This window comes from Oncorhynchus clarkii, chromosome 10, assembly GCF_045791955.1.
Source record: "Oncorhynchus clarkii lewisi isolate Uvic-CL-2024 chromosome 10, UVic_Ocla_1.0, whole genome shotgun sequence".
NCBI classification, from domain to species: domain Eukaryota; kingdom Metazoa; phylum Chordata; class Actinopteri; order Salmoniformes; family Salmonidae; genus Oncorhynchus; species Oncorhynchus clarkii.
In genome coordinates, this window is record NC_092156.1 from 57161310 (window position 1) to 57179734 (window position 18425).

Genomic DNA, 18425 nt, shown 5'->3' on the forward strand with positions numbered 1-18425 from the left:
CGTACACACCATCTTGCACACACAGGGGCACAAGCACACACACACACACTCTCCCCTCTCCACCTTTCTATTTTTTTCTAACACACACTCACACATAGAGATACTCCCACATAGACTCCCACACACTCCTTCACACACCAGCGTCCACACATACAGGGGCACAAGATGATTACTCATACTAAAGGAACACTGGGCTCACATGGACAGACACACCTGACTAAACACACCTCCACAGAAACACACACTTGCTCTCTCGCCCATGCACAAAAACACAACACACGCCTTTACACATTCTCTCCTCCTCACACACACTCACACATCACACAGAGAGAGAGGAAGAGAGAGAGAGGGATAGAGGACAGGGAGAAAGAAAGAGAGAGAGAGAGAGAGAGGTGAAAAGAGAGAGAAAGAGAGAGAGACGTGAGAGAGGTTCTTGGTGTCTCCTCGGCTCGACGTTCTAATCTGCTCCCTGTCCTAATTGTGGCGCATGGAGAATGAGCTTTCTGAGTCACAGTCTTAGCCAGTTGTGTGCGTGAGCTCGGGGGAACAGGAGAAAGAGGAAGAGAGGGGGAGAGGAAGAGAGGGAGAGGGTCCATATAGATGGATGGGTGGGGGAGTAAGGGAGAGGCGGAGGGCTAAAGATGAAATATTTAGGGAAACATGTAACATCATTGATGATGGGGGGAAGGGAGCAGGTGAGAGAAAGAGATAGATGGAGATGAAGAGGGAGGGGAGCCAGGCAGGTGATTTTTGCTGACACCATATGCTGTTTTGGACGTGGATGTACCTGGTGGTATAGGTGAAAAAGATAAGAAAGAGGAGGAAAAAGAGTGAGGAATGGAGGAAGAGAGGGGGGATTTGAGGAAGAAAGAGAGAGATGTTTAGAGAAAGAGAAAGAGAGAGAGAGACAGAGATGTTTAGAGAAAGAGAAAGAGAGAGACAGAGATGTTTAGAGAAAGAGAGAAAGACAGATGTTAAGAGAAAGAGAGAGAGAGAGATGTTTAGAGAAAGAGAAAGAGAAAGAGAGAGAGAGAGAGAGATGTTTAGAGAAAGAGAAACAGAGAGAGACAGAGATGTTTAGAGAAAGAGAGAGAGACAGAGATGTTTAGAGAAAGAGAGAGACAGAGATGTTTAGAGAAAGAGAAAGAGAGAGAGACAGAGATTTTTAGAGAAAGAGAAAGAGAGAGAGACTGAAGGATGGAGAGAGAGAGGTAATTAGCTCTGGAGCACCAGAATGCCCCAGGGAGTGGGGATTTAGGCTCGTGCTTGAGTACCTCGAGAGTATAGAGTTCTCCACTCTCTTGGCGGGTTTGTGCGTATGTGTGTGTGTGTGCGTGCGTGTGCGTGCGTGTGCATGTGTGTGCGTGTTTTTATGTATGTATGTGTGTGTGTGTGTGTGTGCACTGGGGGGATTCAAGGCTGAGTAAGTGAGGAAGCGTGCCTGGTCTCGGCATCAAAACGAAAAAAAAACAGCCGTTGTGTAACCGAGAAAATAAATGAAATATGTAAAACAGCAGCACATCCTGGAGGCAGCTTATAATGGAAAATAGTCTAGAGCTGGCTAATGTGAAAACCCTGCCTTCTCAATCATTCATGAAGGGGAAGTTAGCGTAGCATTATCGGACTGTAACGCTAGGCCTTTCTTCATTGAGGGGCTTTGATTTTTCATGCTAATTGTGTTAGAGCGGGTTCATTTACAGGTGTGGTGTGTTGTGTTAGCATTAGCTTAGTGCTTGTTTGCGGGTCTGGCTGGTAGTGGTGCTAGCAACAGGCTAGGGAGACAGACAGACAGGTGAAGTGGGGAAGCCTCCTGTCCTCCTCTATAAAGTAGGTGAGCAGATGTCTACCATTTCCTGAGGGAAGGAGATAAATTAAGTTTCTCTCTCTCTCTCTAATTATTTCCCTCTTATCTCTCTGTCTATCATCTCAACTCCCTCGTACTCCTCCCCAATTGCCTCACCTCTCTCTCTCTCTCTCTCTCATCTCTTCCCACCTGTCACTTTCTCGATCGCCCATTTCTTTGCTCCCAGACGCACCGTTTTCTATACTCTCTCTCTCCTCTCTCCCTCTTATCCCAATCCTTTCTCTCCTCCTCATCTCCCTTTCCATCTCTCAACCCTCTCTCCTCACGTTCGTCCCCTGCAGGCGAACAAGCTCCGCACCAAAACACTGAAGAACACTCTGAACCCGGTGTGGAGCGAGACGCTGATGTACCACGGCATCACCGCTATCGACATGACCACCAAAACCCTCAGGTACTGAACTACAGAGAACTACAACTCCTATGTGTGTATTATACTGGCATACAGTGGGGCAAAAAGTATTTAGTCAGCCACCAATTGTGCAAGTTCTCCCACTTAAAAAGATGAGAGAGGCCTGTAATTTTCATCATAGGTACACTTCAACTATGACAGGCAAAATGAGAGGATTTTTGTAGGATTTTTAATGAATTTATTTGCAAATTATGGTGGAAAATAAGTATTTGGTTAATAACAAAAGTTTATCTCAATACTTTGTTATATACCCTTTGTTGGCAATGACAGAGGTCAAATGTTTTCTGTAAGTCTTCACAGGGTTTTCACACACTGTTGCTGGTATTTTGGCCCATTCCTCCATGCAGATCTCCTCTAGAGCAGTGATGTTTTGGGGCTGTTGCTGGGCAACACAGACTTTCAACTCCCTCCAAAGATTTTCTATGGGGCTGAGATCTGGAGACTGGCTAGGCCACTCCAGGACCTTGAAATGCTTCTTACGAAGCCACTCCTTCGTTGCCCGGGCGGTGTATTTGGGATCATTGTCATGCTGAAAGAACCAGCCACGTTTCATCTTTAATGCCCTTGCTGATGGAAGGAGGTTTTCACTCAAAATCTCACGATACATGGCCCCATTCATTCTTTCCTTTACACGGATCAGTCGTCCTGGTCCCTTTGCAGAAAAACAGCCCCAAAGCATGATGTTTCTACCCCAATGCTTCACAGTAGGTATGGTGTTCTTTGGATGCAACTCAGCATTCTTTGTCCTCCAAACACGACGAGTTGAGTTTTTACCAACAAGTTCTATTTTGGTTTCATCTGACCATATGACATTCTCCCAATCTTCTTCTGGATCATCCAAATGGTCTCTAGCAAACTTCAGACGGGCCTGGACATGTACTGGCTTAAGCAGGGGGACACGTCTGGCACTGCAGGATTTGAGTCCCTGGCAGCGTAGTGTGTTACTGATGGTAGGCTTTGTTACTTTGGTCCCAGCTCTCACACTAGGTCCCCCCGTGTGGTTCTGGGATTTTTGCTCACCGTTCTTGTGATCATTTTGACCCCACGGGGTGAGATCTTGCGTGGAGCCCCAGATCGAGGGATATTATCAGTGGTCTTGTATGTCTTCCATTTCCTAATAATTGCTCCCACAGTTGATTTCTTCAAACCAAGCTGCTTACCTATTGCAGATTCAGTCTTCCCAGCCTGGTGCAGGTCTACAATTTTGTTTCTGGTGTTCTTTGACAGCTCTTCGGTCTTGGCCATAGTGGAGTTTGGAGTGTGACTGTTTGAGGTTGTGGACAGGTGTCTTTTATACTGATAACAAGTTCAAACAGGTGCCATTAATACAGGTAACGAGTGGAGGACAGAGAAGCTTCTTAAGAAGAAGTTACAGGTCTGCGAGAGCCAGAAATCTTGCTTGTTTGTAGGTGACCAAATACTTATTTTCCACCATAATTTGCAAATAAATTCATAAAAAATCCTACAATGTGATTTTCTGGATTTTTTTTCTCATTTTGTCTGTCATAGTTGAAGTGTACCTATGATTAAAATTACAGGCCTCTCTCATCTTTTTAAGTGGGAGAACTTGCACAATTGGTGGCTGACTAAATACTTTTTTGCCCCACTGTATATTATAAAACAACTTGCCTACAGGTCCCAGAGGGCCACCTGGCCAATTAATTGTCCCGCGGACGAACCAAAAAAACTGCCATGCACACCGGCCAACTGTTCCATTAGCTGTCGCCGCGGTAACCCACTCAGGTGTTGGCTCTCGTTCGTTCTCTCGAGTCTCAGCCCCATCATTCATCGAGTGCTCTTGATACAAAGCGCTGAAGTGATTGAGGTCGAGCGTGGCAACTTTATGCGCGTGGTTGTGTTTGTGTGTTTGGCAGCGTCATGATAAATGCAGCAATGTAAAAACCCGTGCCTCAGGGATATACACACAGACATAGGCACTCATACGCACACACAGAGTGCCTTCAGAAAGTCTTCACACCCCTTGACATTTCCCCCACATTTTATTGTGTTACAAAGTGGGATTAAAATTGATTTAATTGTAAAAAATTTTGTCTACGATCTACACAAAATACTCTGTAATGTCAAAGCGGAAGACCATTTTTAACTTTCGTCCCCAAAATTATTAGAATAATAAAAATACTAGTGTGTCTTATTACCTAAGTATTGAACCCCCTGAGTCAACACATATTAGAATCACCTTTGACAGCAATTACAGCTGTGACTCGAAAAACTTCCCTGGTCGATATGGTTGAATCTGTGCTTGAAATGAACTGTTCGACTGAGGGACCTTATGGATGACTCTATGTGTGGAGAACAGAGATGAGGTGGTCATTCAAAAATCATTCTAAACACTATTATTGCACACAGAGTGAGTCCATGCAACGTATTATGTGACTTGTTAAGCAAATGTATACTCCTGAACTTATTTAGGCTTGCCATAACAAAGTGGTTGAATACTTATTGACTCAAGACATTTCGGCTCTTAATTTTTAAATCATTTGTAAAGATTTCCAATAACATAACACCACTTTGACATTATGGGATATTGTGTATAGGCCAGGGACACACACTCTCTATTTAGTCCATTTTGTTGTGTCAATCTATTTTAACACAACAAAATGTAGAAAAAGTCAAGGGGCGTGAATACTTTCTGAAGGGACTGTACACACACTCCTCACCCCCTCTCTAATGCATCCGGTCTGGTGTGTGCACTGGACAGATACCCTCTGGCATGCAGTCAAGGACAGACACTGGGCAGAGAAGCCATGTAGCCCCCCACTCCCCCCAAACACACACACATGCACGCACGCACACACGCACGCACGCACGCACACACACACACACACACACACACACACACACACACACACACACACACACACACACACACACACACACACTCCATCTCTTTGTAGATAAGGTTTCAGGAAAGACCCTGAATGCCCAGGGAACCCACCTGACCTCCAGCCAAGGAGACAGCCCCCAGACACAGGCCAGCACAGAAGCTAGGCAGAGCCAGGAAAGGGAGGACAGAACGGAAGATAGAGAGGGAGGGGTTCCAAGACAGAGGGGATTAAAGACGGTAGAGCCAAGCCAGGAAAAGGGAGGATAGAGGAGGGGAGAAAGCCAGGGCAAAGAGGGGGATGCCAAGAAACAGGGGTGTAGATGAGGACAGACGGGAAAGGAAAGGGAGGTGAGGATAGAAGAGAGGATTGGGGTTCCAAGAGAGAGGGGATGGAGGTGAAGAAAGTGAGGGAACAGGAGTAGAGAAAGAGGCACAGTGCTTAGGAGAGGGGGAACATTTTCAGATGAGAAGGAGAGGGAGTGGGGTAGAAAAAGAGAGAGTGGGATGCAGGGCAAACCATGAAAGGGAGAACAAGTTGAGGGCAGAGAGAGAGAGAGATGGAAAGAGAAAGGGGCAGAGGAAAACGGGAGAGAGCCTATGGAGAGAAAGACAAGGGATGGAGTGAGTGAGAAAGAAAGGAAGTGGGAGGGCAGACCGAGGAAGACAGGAGAGGGCGTGAGTCCCAGTCTGTGTGTACCCTGACGTGCTGCCTGCCCCCTGGCTTGGCCCCTCTGTGAGACCTGCATCATCAGTCCCAGCAGGGTAGATCAGGAGGGGGGGCTACTCAAAACTCTTCCCCCAACACGGTGCACCGCCAAGCTCAGCCTCTCCCCATGGGGGCAGCCTGGGGAACCAGAGCTGTAGAACTGGATAATAGCTGAACAGCAGGCTTTACACTTGGGCACAATGACTGGGAAATGGGAATTAGCGCAGCATAGGCAGTGGATGTGAATAGGAAATTGTAGTGTAGCATAGGCAGTGTATGTGAATAGGAAATTGTAGTGTAGCATAGGCAGCGGATGTGAATAGGGAATTTTAGTGTAGTATAGAATGGATGTGAATAGGGAAGTGTAGCGTAGCACAGTCAGTGGATGTGAATAGGGAATTGTAGCGTAGCATAGGCAGTGGATGGGAATAGGGAATTGTGGCGTAGCACAGGCAGTGGATGTGAATAGGGAATTGTAGCGTAGCATAGGCAGTGGATGGGAATAGGGAATTGTAGCGTAGCATAGGCAGTGGATGTGAATAGGGAATTGTGGCGTAGCATAGGGACTGATAATGCTAATGTGCATTTACCTTCCAGCAAGGACTTTTATTGTGTTTTACAACTTCAGGCGCAAGGCATTAGCTGTAACTTAATTTCTTCCAAAATGCTGCCCCTATACTTGTTAGTAGACGGCAGGGGTGGGTCTTGGCAATTGTAACTCCCACTGAGGTGCAATAATACCAAATGTCCTCCTCTTATATCATATTTCTTGGTTGCAATCAATAAATGTATGACAAAGGTGAGATATTAGCGATAAAAAGTTTAGCATTCTGATAACTAATGGTTATGGTTAGGTTTTGGGCGAGGGGAAGTTTATCCTAGGTCTGTACCCAGGGTAAACTTGACCCCGGAGCATCCTGCTGTCAGTCAATGGAGAGCTCCATAGCGGTGTAGGGAAAGTATGTCGACTCTGTGTGACAAAATCACGGCTACCGTCAACACCTTGCCATAGCCCAGACAAGACCGACAGAGTGCCAGTCTGATGGCAGCTTTTCCACCTCTCTGTCTCTCGACGGTAGAACCTCAAAGATACAAACCTCAGAGTTACGGACCGACCAGTCAACTGAACAGGCAAAATCAAACCAGTCCAGTACACATATTAAATGAAGAATGAAAATGAACTTTATGGTGTCTGGCTAAATGATTCGAAAACACATGTAACTATGCAATAAATATTTTCTATAACGCTTTGATGCACCGTGAATTTCAAAGTTACAGACATTTCAGTTCAGACCTCCATCGAACATGTTCGTATCACGGAGGTCCTACTGTATCTCTCTACACTGAGTAGGCAAAACATTGCTCTTTCCATGACATTGACTGACCAGGTGAATCCAGGTGACAACTATGATCCCATATTGATCTTACGTGTTAAATCCACTTCAAATCAGTGTAGATGAAGGGGAAGAGACAGGTTAAATAAGGATGTTTAAGCCTTAAGACAATTGAGACATGTATTGTGCCCTGATGACTGGGCAAGACAAAACATTTAAGTGCTGTTGAACGGGGTTTGGTAGCAGGTGCCGGGCGCACCGGTATGTGTCAAGAACTGCAGCGCTGCTGGGGTTTTCACGCTCAAGAATGGCCCACCACCCAAAGGACATCCAGCCAACTTGACACAACTGTGGGAAGCTTGAGAGTCAACATGGGCCAGAATCCCTGTGGAACAATTTCGACACCTTGTAGAGTCCATGCCCCGACGAATTGAGGTTGTTCTGAGGGTAAGGGAAGGAGGGGGTCCAACTCAATATTAGGAAGGTGTTCCTAATGTTTGGTATACTTAGTGTATCTCTCTCTACCTGTCTCTCTCCACTGCTTCTTCACGACTGCTGAGGTGCAATGCAGACATACCACCATCATGTCACATAGAATGACACATACAATCGTTACTGATCCGTTATATAAGAATTGGTCAAATGCATGTTACTGTGACCCTGCTGTATATCTGCATCCCATATGGCACCCTATTCCCTATATGGTGCACTACTTTTGACCAGAGCCCTATGCATTATATAAGTAGTAGGGTGCCATTTAGGATGCAGTGCATGCCTCACACTGATTAGGATGTAGAGAACACGGTTGGGGTGAAATTGTGGGAGTATCATGAAGAGCCTTCTGGTCCTGACTCGCACACGCGCACACACACGCACGGCAGGTATGACTAACACGCTGGAACCAACAGGAACTACTGTCACAGGGGGGATAAAAAGAGAGAGAGGGAGAGAGAGAGAGAGCGCAATTACCCAGGCGACAGCCCAGAGGGATATGCAGGAAGGTGAGAGCAGTAGAGTAGTAGTAGTTGAAAGAGTAAACACGACCAGCCTTGTGAAATGACTAGCATGCCGCAGTTGTCATAGTTACATGAGAAAAAACCCAAGGCCATTCTCAGTTCTTAATAAAACATCTCAAGTGCACTAGAGAGGCACAAATGTACTCTCAAATTTTTTTGCAGACCATATTTCTTCAACACAAGATTTGCTTAATGCCGGCTTATTCTACTCCTCACTTCAAAACTAAGGTTCCGATCAGAGCTGTTCCGCAACACACAGAGACATGTCTATCTGTCTGTCTGCTGCAGTGGCGGTCAGTGCCGTTTATGATGAGGGAGGACAATTGTTTTTTCATGAGCATGGCCTTATTTCTATTACAGCATAATGGATGGCTGTCATTCACATTCCATTCACCCAGTTCAATGTGACAGCAATAGGTTTAGACTGCTACGTGATACTCAAATTTTTCCTATACCCATCATGGGGTTGTTATAACCTAGCCTATGAATGAATGTTTACAACGTAGATGTTGAGGTGACAGACAGTGACACATGGACAGACAGCAACACATTCAATACAGCCCTGATCACGTGTAAACACAGTTCACTTTCATAGCAGCCATGTTGTATTCCTTCTCTCATCTATGCGCTCTCCTCCTCTCATCTTTTCCCTTCGTTTGTGGACTTCAATGCACAACACATCAACAGGGGGGTACCAGTACCCAGTCAATGTGCGGGGGCACATAGATAAACAGCGAGTAACAGCAACCACCTAGGGGTCGGCCCGTCAGGAAGTCCAGGATCCAGTTGCAGAGGGAGGTGTTTAGTCCCAGGGTCCTTAGCTTAGTGATGAGCTTAGTGGGCACTGTGGTGTTGAACGCTGAGCTGTAGTTAATGAACAGCATTCTGAAATAGGTGTTCCTTTTGTCCAGGTGGGAAAGGGCAGTGTGAAGTGCAACAGAAATTGCATCATCTGTGGATCTGTTGGGGCAGTATTCGAATTGGAGTGGGTCTAGGGCATCTGGGAGGATGCTGTTGATGTGAGCCATGACCAGCCTTTCAAAGCACTTCATGGCTACTGATGTGAGTGCTACGGGACGGTAAATCATTTACGCAGGTTACCTTCGCTTCCTTGGGCACAGGGACTGTTATGGTGGTCTGCTTGAAACATGTAGGTAATACTCGGTTGAAAATGTCAGTGAATACACTTGCCAGTTGGTCTGCGCATGCTTTGAGTACATGTCCTGGTAATCCATCTGGCCCCACGGCTTTGTGAATGTTGACCTGTTCACACCATGTTCACATCGGCTACCGAGAGCGTTATCACAGTCATCCAGAACAGCTGGTGCTCTCGTGCATGCTTCAGTGTTGCTTGCCTCAAAGCGAGCATATGAGGTATTTAGCTCGTCTGGTAGGCTCGGTGCACTGTGCAGCTTGCATCTGGGTTTCCCTTTGTAGTCCATAATAGTCTTCAAGCCCTGCCACATCCGATGAGCATCAGAGCCGGTGTAGTAGGATTCAATCTTAATCCTGTATTGACGCTTTGTTTGTTTGATGGTTCGTCTGAGGGCATGTCAGGATTTCTTATAAGCGTCCATATTAGTGTTCCGCTCCTTGAAACCGACAGCTTTAGCCTTTAGCTCGATGTGGATGTTCCCTGTAATCAATGGCTTCTGGTTGGGATTTGAACGTAAGGTCACTGTGGGGACGATGTCGTCGATGCACTTATTGATGAAGCCGATGACTGAGGTGGTATACTCCTCAATACCATTTGTTGTATCCCGGAACATATTCCAGTCTATGCTAGCAAAACAGTCCTGTAGCGCAGCATCCGCGTCATCTGACCACGTCCGTATTGAGCGAGTCACTGGTACTTCCTTCTTTAGTTTTTGCATGTAAGCAGCAATCAGGAGGATAGACTTATGGTCGGATTTGCCAAATGGAGGGTGGGGGAGAACTTTGTATGCATCTCTGTGTGTGGAGTAAAGGTGGTCACTAGGAGCGTCGCTTCTGGATGAGCCTTTTGTTGTTTGCTTATGGCCCTATAGAGTTGGTTGAGTGCGGTCTTGGTGCCAGCATTGGTCTGTGGTGGTAAGTAGACAGCTATGAATAATATAGATGAGAACTCTCTTGTTAGAGAAGCACCTGATTTGAATAGCCTTTGCATCCCTCACTTACTCAGGTATTTCCATTATTTTGGCACTTACTTGTAGATCAGTGGGGTTTCTATCTGCAGCTTAGAGTCCCCACTGCTAGCTCTTGAGAGGATATGTTTCTATTGCTCACTGTCTGTCTTGTCTGTCTGTCTGTCTGTCTGTCTGTCTGTCTGTCTGTCTGTCTGTCTGTCTGTCTGTCTGTCTGATTCCTGTCTGTGTGTAGGCTGTGTGTGTGCGACATGGACAGGCTCGGTCGTAACGAGTTTATCGGAGAGGTCCGTGTCGCCTTGAAGAAACTGAGCAAAGGCGAGAGCAAAAGATTCAAAATGGGTCTGGAGAGAATCACACAGGTATGTAGTATGTGTGTGTGTGTGCATGCGAGAGAGAGAAAGAGAGAGTGTGTGCGTATGCATGTGTGTTTTTGTGTGTGTGTGAATGAGTGAGTGAGTGAGTGTGTGTGTGTGCACATGTGCGTGTGTATGCGTCAGTTCGCCAATGGACTCTGATGATTTATAAACTGTGTATTGAATTCAATCTCCCTTCTCACACTCAGAACAAAGACATCAACAAAGAAACCGTGGAGCAAGGAACACCTGTGGCTGAGGAAGAGGTAAGAAGATTACCATCATTGTCATAAATAGTAGAGATTGTCATATAGATATAGTATTGGCCGTAGCAGGAGTAGTAACATTAGTTGTGCTACTACTATTACAGTAGTAATGGTGCCACTATGATAGTAGTAGTACTAATCCCACTGTTAGTGACAGTCCTGTCACTGATTTCCCAACATGCAATTCATCTTATTATTTTAATTCATTTTGTAACTTTTTTGTTCCATGAATTTTAAGTTACCCTATTTGTAGTATGTTTTTACTGCCTGTTTTACATGTGTTGGTCTTAATTCATGAACAGTCAGTCCATTGACATACATTAAGGGAAGTATCAATACAGTTTAGTTCAAATTTGTAGTGGTGTCATGGCTAACTGTGTGTCCCCCTCCCCCAGCGTGGTCGTATCCTGGTGTCGCTGTGCTACAGTCCAGAAAAGAGCTGTCTACTTGTTGGCATCGTACGCTGTGCCCACCTCGCTGCTATGGACTCCAATGGGTACTCTGACCCCTTCGTCAAGATGTAAGTCTTGACCTGCACACACACACACACACACACACACACACACACACACACAGGACGGAATGAAGATGGGTTGATGGATGGAACGAATGGAGGAACGAATGGAGGAGAGGTTGTTGTCGTTGTCCCTTGTCATTTCACATTACTTGTTGTTATACATTAGTAGGTCCTGTGGTGTTCTGTTGCTAGATGCCAGTCAGCAGTCCTCCCTGTTGTGCCGGCTGGCACATATAGGGCAGCAACAAAGGCTCTCTAGCGTCGCTGCAAAAAAGGACGTGGAAGAGGGAGAAAGTAAGGAACTTGTTGTGTCGGCCCTACATTAAAGACCAAAATTGGTTAAAGAAAATTGTAATAACTAAAAAAAGTATACCAGTTTCATTTAAGGACCAAAAATGTACAGCCTTGCCATATAGATTGCAAAAATAGTTTCCATAAAACGATGGCAGATTCAAAACTTTTAGTATTTCAATTTAAATTATCAAACAAAATTCTTGCAACCAATAGAATGTTATATATAGTATATACAGTGGGGCAAAAAAAGTATTTAGTCAGCCACCAATTGTGCAAGTTCTCCCACTTAAAAAGATGAGAGAGGCCTGTAATTTTCATCATAGGTACACTTCAACTATGACAGACAAAATGAAAAAAAATAAAAAATCCAGAGAATCGCATTGTAGGATTTTTTATGAATTTATTTGCAAATTATGGTGGGAAATAAGTATTTGGTCAATAACAAAAGTTTATCTCAATACTTTGTTATATACCCTTTGTTGGCAATGACAGAGGTCAAACATTTTCTGTAAGTCTTCACAAGGTTTTCACACACTGTTGCTGGTATTTTGGCCCATTCCTCCATGCAGATCTCCTCTAGAGTGATGTTTTGGGGCTGTTGCTGGGCAACACAGACTTTCAACTCCCTCCAAAGATTTTCTATGGGGTTGAGATCTGGAGACTGGCTAGACCACTCCAGGACCTTGAAATGCTTCTTACGAAGCCACTCCTTCGTTGCCCGGGTGGTGTGTTTGGGATCATTGTCATGCTGAAAGACCCAGCCACGTTTCATCTTCAATGCCCTTGCTGATGGAAGGAGGTTTTCACTCAAAATCTGACAATACATGGCCTCATTCATTCTTTCCTTTACATGGATCAGTCGTCCTGGTCCCTTTGCAGAAAAACAGCCCCAAAGCATGATGTTTCCACCCCCATGCTTCAGGTAGGTATGGTGTTCTTTGGATGCAACTCAGCATTCTTTGTCCTCCAAACACGACGAGTTGAGTTTTTACCAAAAAGTTATATTTTGGTTTCATCTGACCATGTAACATTCTCCCAATCTTCTTCTGGATCATCCAAATGCTCTCTAGCAAACTTCAGACGGGCCTGGACATGTACTGGCTTAAGCAGGGGGACACGTCTGGCACTGCAGGATTTGAGTCCCTGGCGGCGTAGTGTGTTACTGATGGTAGGCTTTGTTACTTTGGTCCCAGCTCTCTGCAGGTCATTCACTAGGTCCCCCCGTGTGGTTCTGGGATTTTTGCTCACCGTCCTTGTGATCATTTTGACCCCACGGGGTGAGATCTTGCGTGGAGCCCCAGATCGAGGGAGATTATCAGTGGTCTTGTATGTCTTCCATTTCTTAATAATTGCTCCCACAGTTGATTTCTTCAAACCAAGCTGCTTACCTATTGCAGATTTAGTCTTCCCAGCCTGGTGCAGGTCTACAATTTTGTTTCTGGTGTCATTTGACAGCTCTTTGGTCTTGGCCATAGTGGAGTTTGGAATGTGACTGTTTGAGGTTGTGGACAGCTGTCTTTTATACTGATAACAAGTTCAAACAGGTGCCATTAATTCAGGTAACGAGTGGAGGACAGAGGAGCCTCTTAAAGAAGAAGTTACAGGTCTGTGAGAGCCAGAAATCTTGCTTGTTTGTAGGTGACCAAATACTTATTTTCCACCAAATAAATTCATTACAAATCCTCCAATGTGACTTTCTGGATTTTTATTTCTAATTTTGTCTGTCATTTTTGAAGTGTACCTATGATGAAAATTACAGGCCTCTCTCATCTTTTTAAGTGGGAGAACTTGCACAATTGATGGCTGACTAAATACTGTATATATATTGGGGATTGGAAATTATGCATACAATTACATTGATGTAAGCTAAAAATCTATCTGTAATAATAAAGCTGATCTACCCCATAAAAATGTTGTTTTTTGTATTAAAAGGCTCATTATTAGATGAAGGGAAAGGCCGTAAGCTTACTTACTTACTGACTTTATTGTCCCAATGGGGAAATTTTGTTGCAATGTCATGTAAATACAAAACAAAATTGACAATACAACTTTCATAACAGTTACATACCAATAAAACATTTTTTATTTTTTTAAAGACTAGCCTGCTGGCCTCGATAGGAACATTAGCCCGAGCTATTTAGGAGGGATATCACACCTGGCACAAATGACTGTCGAGTTCACTCTTTCCTGCTGAGGGTGAGCTAGCTTGAAATCTCGCCAGTGATGCTATTGAATTGGATCCTTTTCTATAGCTCAACTGGTTTCTATGTTGTCAGGTGTGTTGATGAGGTAGAGGACCCTGGTTCAATCCCAGTCAGAGGCAGCGCTATATGCTAAGCTAGCACACTGATGCTGGTTATATCTATTGTAGCGACTACATATATCACACTGACAGTCTCTACCACAACCTTGTTATAGTGCATGAGTCATGACACGTTGAAAGCTTATTTTTGCTCCATACAAATTGATAGGGAGACTGACTGGCATAAATAAAGACATGTAACATAAATAAATAATCAACTGCTATTCCTCTCTAGAGTCTATACCGTCACTAGTCAATGTTTCCCAATCTGGTCGTACAATACCCACTGGACTGCATATTTTCTCTTCCAGTTTGTGAAAATAGCACACCTGATTCAACTAATCAGACACTCGTCAAGCCTTTGATTAAAATGTGCAGTCGTGAAAGGTTTCCTAGGAGCACATTGGGAATCACTGTGCTGGCATTATGTAAGCTAGCAGGATCGTTGTTATTCATATGACAACCTGCACTGCACATATACTGTCGGCATCATGTCTTGACAGAGCATTCAGGCTGAGCCGGAGTCCCAAGTGGCACCATATTTCCTATGGGCCCTTGTCAAAGGTAGCGCACTCTATAGGGATGTCATTTGGGACGCATCCTCGGTGTAAACAGATAATCATTATTGGTACACTTCACACCTGAATACGAAAATCCCCAACAGTCATTAGATTCAGTTTCCACTCCTACATGGTTTCATAAAAAAAACTGCCTTTTGTCTATTTGCTTGTAGTGTTGATTTTGAGAAGATGGTGCTCTAAATGGCATAATCTGTAACTTTTGATTGAAACAGAATGGTATATCTACTCAGGATTTTATAAAGTGTCTCTGCTGCGAGTTGAGAACCAACCAAATCAGATTCCCTCCCTCTCGCTAAGGTTGCTTCATCATCCCCTTCATTTGAGGTAGATGACTGATTGAATATTTGAATTAAATGTTTTTTTTGGGTGTGTTAAAGTCATGGGGGGGGGGGCACACCAAAACCACACCAAAGACGTCATTCACGATAAGTAATCAAATAAAGACAGCACTTCTAAAAGCCTATTTCACACCATAGCCAGCTGAATTTGCAAGATAACTTTTCTTTCATTTAGATTTTGGCACAAATGTAAATGTGGCAAAAACTCGCCCATGGAGTGATGTTTGTCTCAATGAAGAGTTTGGCGTTCGACTATCCCACGTGCAGTTACAAGCCTGCTGGCAGCAAGGCAGATGAGCAATACCCACCGTCGTGGTACGGATGAAGCCTGAGCTGGAATGTGAAGCTAACTGAAGCTGGCTAGCTTTTTTGTATAATCACTGCGTCGTAGTATACCCCTCTGATTCGTAGTATAGGGCTCTGGGGTTCCCCCTGCACTTGTTGGTAAACTGTGGTGAGGACGGGTGGGACTTGAATGTAAAGTATGTTGGGAATTTCCATGTTCAGGGGTCAAATGTATAAATCCAAGATGAGATTGGAACAACGGTACGAAGAATAAGAAATGTATAATCAATCAAATGTATTTCTAAAGCCCATCAGCAGATGTCACAAAGTGATTATACAAAAACCCAGCCTAAAATCCCAAACAGCAAGCAGTGCAGATATAGGAGCAAATTGGCTAGGAAAGACAGGAACATAGGAAGAAACCTAGAGAGGAACCAGGCTCTGAGGGGTGGCCAGTACATGGCCATTAAGGCCAGATTGTTCTTCAAGATGTTCAAAAGGTTCATAGATGACCAGCAGGGTCAAATAATAATCCGTGGTTGTAGAGGGTGCAACAGGTCAGTACCTCAGGAGTAAATATCAGTTGGTTTTTCATAGCCAAGCATTCAGAGGTTGAGAGAGAGAGAGAGCGGTTGAGAGAGAGGGAGAGAGAGGGGGAAAGAGGTTGAGAGAGAGATGTTGAGAGAGGTGCATTGGAGCGATATAGATATGTTGAATGCATCACCAATCCACATATGAGAGACTGAGTTTATGGAATCACACAATATCTGTGACTGTATCTCGGAAGTCAGCGGGCCTAAAGGATGGAGAGATTGTGTTAGTCGAGAGGAAAATAGGTTTATAAATGACGACACATATCCTCATTCTCATTCATGGCTCCCTCATATACATTCCTCTCCCATCCGTTTTGAGATTCACTTTCTTTGGCATACACTTCCTGTTATTTAGTAGCCTATGTCTGAGCTGCGTTGGAGACGCTCTTCTTTCACAGTCTCAAATCTCTGACATTCACCACCTGCTGTTTAGTTAGTAGCCTATTATGTCTGAGCTGTGTGTGAGAGAGAGAGAGAGAGAGAGAGAGAGACAGAGAGAGAGAGAGAGAGAGAGAGAGAGAGAGAGAGAGAGAGAGGTGCATTGGAGTGATATAGATATGTTGAATGCATCACCAGTCCACATATGAGAGATTGAGTTTATGGAATGACACAATATCTGTGACTGTATCTCGGAAGTCAGCGGGCCTAAAGGATGGAGAGATGGTGTTAGTCGAGAGGAAAATAGGTTTATAAATGACGACACATATCCTCATTCTCATTCATGGCTCCCTCATATACATTCCTCCCCCATCCCTTTTGAGATGCAGGGAAATATGTAGGAAGTAGGACCTCAATCTAAACCCCGAAAGATGAAGAGAAGAGGTTAGTCAATGGGACAAAGAGGTCTATCGCTAACTACATATAGTCTCATTCACGACTCCCTGAAACTCATGCCACTCCTCCAACTTCCCCATTGAAATTATTGAGCTGTGAAGCCAACTTCTTCCAGTCAAGGCTAGATTCAGATAAAGAAACGGAGCAGGGAGGCTGTAAGCAGACCCGTGACAGACAGAGCGAGCTGCTTTTCGTGATTTGTTTTCTCTCCCTTTCCTCGTTTTTTTCTCCACTTTTTGCTGTTCATTGATTTGTTCCTGCTCTTTTGAGCCGGAGCTGGGTGTCTTATCTGCCTCTATTTTGATGTATGGCGCAATAGAGTTCTGGAGCCAAGAGATTTTTTTTCTCATTTTTCCCGCTTTTTTATTTGATCTTTAATCTCTTTTTAATTTTTTTTTACAAATCTTTGACATGCAGTATCTGTTGTTTATTATGTCAGAACTCTCTTATTTTACAGTCACAAATCTTATTTTAGGCACTCTATGATTTGAGAGTTTCTCACATTTTGCTGTCTTTGACGTGCAGTTTAGTATCTGTGTTACGTTCGATGCACTCTCTTATTTTACAGTCACAAATCAAATTGTTTGTTTACGACACCCACTCCATGTGAGTAAGTAGGATTCTGTCTGAGTTGCGTTCAAGTCTCTTTTCTCTTCTAGTTTCTCATGTCTGTCTTTGAAACGCCTTGCCGTCTGAGCTGCGTTGGAGACGCTCTTCTTTCACAGTCTCAAATCTCTGACATTCAACACCTGCTGTTTAGTTAGTAGCCTATTATGTCTGAGCTGTGTTCGAGACGCCGTCTCTCTTCTGGTACTGTGGGGAGTTGTCCTGTGTGTTTGAAGTGTGTTCAGTCAAGCTGGCCGGTAGAATCAGAAGCAGCGGAGTGTTGCAACAGCGGCTGCTGTTATCGTTGTATTGCCTCAGAGCGAGGTGTTCTGTTGATCCTATTTTGCCGAGTTCCGTCGCGCTCGTCTCTGTTCTTTTGTTGCTCCTCAAAGAGAGTAACTATTTGCCTGTACTGTTTGTGATGGTGATTTAAATGTATACTCGAACCGGAGTATGTAGGGTAAGACTCAAAACCGAGTGGAGTTGCAGCTGAAATGTAAGGTTAACACAGGAGGGGAAAGGCGCAGCTCTCGCTCAAGTAAAGAAAATATGTTTTAGGTTAAAAGCGTTTCATCATCATTTTCCCCTCATGGCAATGTGTAACTTTTAGTTAGAAGTGCTGCCCCTGCACTTGCAAACTGTGACCCTGACTAGTTGGCTATGTTTGAGGGCATCAATCTAGATATGACTGATTTACGAATTACAGTAGTTATTTAGGAGGCAAAAGTGATTTGTAGATCAGTCAGTCTGCTCTGGGAGTCAGTGATCAGCAACTGAGCAGAATTGATGCTCTGAAACAACCAAGAGGTGCATCCCAAATGGCACCCTATTCCCTAAACAGTGCACTACTTTTCACCGGGGCCCATATGGCTCGGGACAAAAGTAGTGCTTTAGGGAATAGAATGCTATTTGGGATGCGGCCTGGGTGAATCTCACCTGTCAGACGTATTCTCGCTGTCTGTAGGAGAGTGACTGCGGTGAGCATGGATGCCTCTTTGTCAGTGTGTGTGTCACTGAACCTACTTTTATGGAAGCTATGAAGTTAAGATCCGCTTATGCCCCCAACATCCCAGAATGCATTTCTTCGGTCAGTATGACACACCTGCACAGCAGTAGTTGTCTGGAGTGTATCAATTAAATGTACTTATAAAGCCCT

General features: G+C 44.4%; 1 protein-coding gene across 1 annotated transcript in view; it reads left to right on the top strand.

The window, feature by feature from the left end:
- Positions 1 to 18425, top strand: part of LOC139418818 (double C2-like domain-containing protein beta) — a 49370-nt gene that overhangs the window by 14402 nt on the left and 16543 nt on the right. Inside the window, exons 5-8 of the mRNA XM_071168545.1 lie at positions 2146 to 2255; positions 10533 to 10659; positions 10863 to 10919; positions 11315 to 11439. Coding sequence (XP_071024646.1) covers positions 2146 to 2255; positions 10533 to 10659; positions 10863 to 10919; positions 11315 to 11439 — 419 coding nt within the window. The remainder of the gene's footprint in view (positions 1 to 2145; positions 2256 to 10532; positions 10660 to 10862; positions 10920 to 11314; positions 11440 to 18425) is intronic.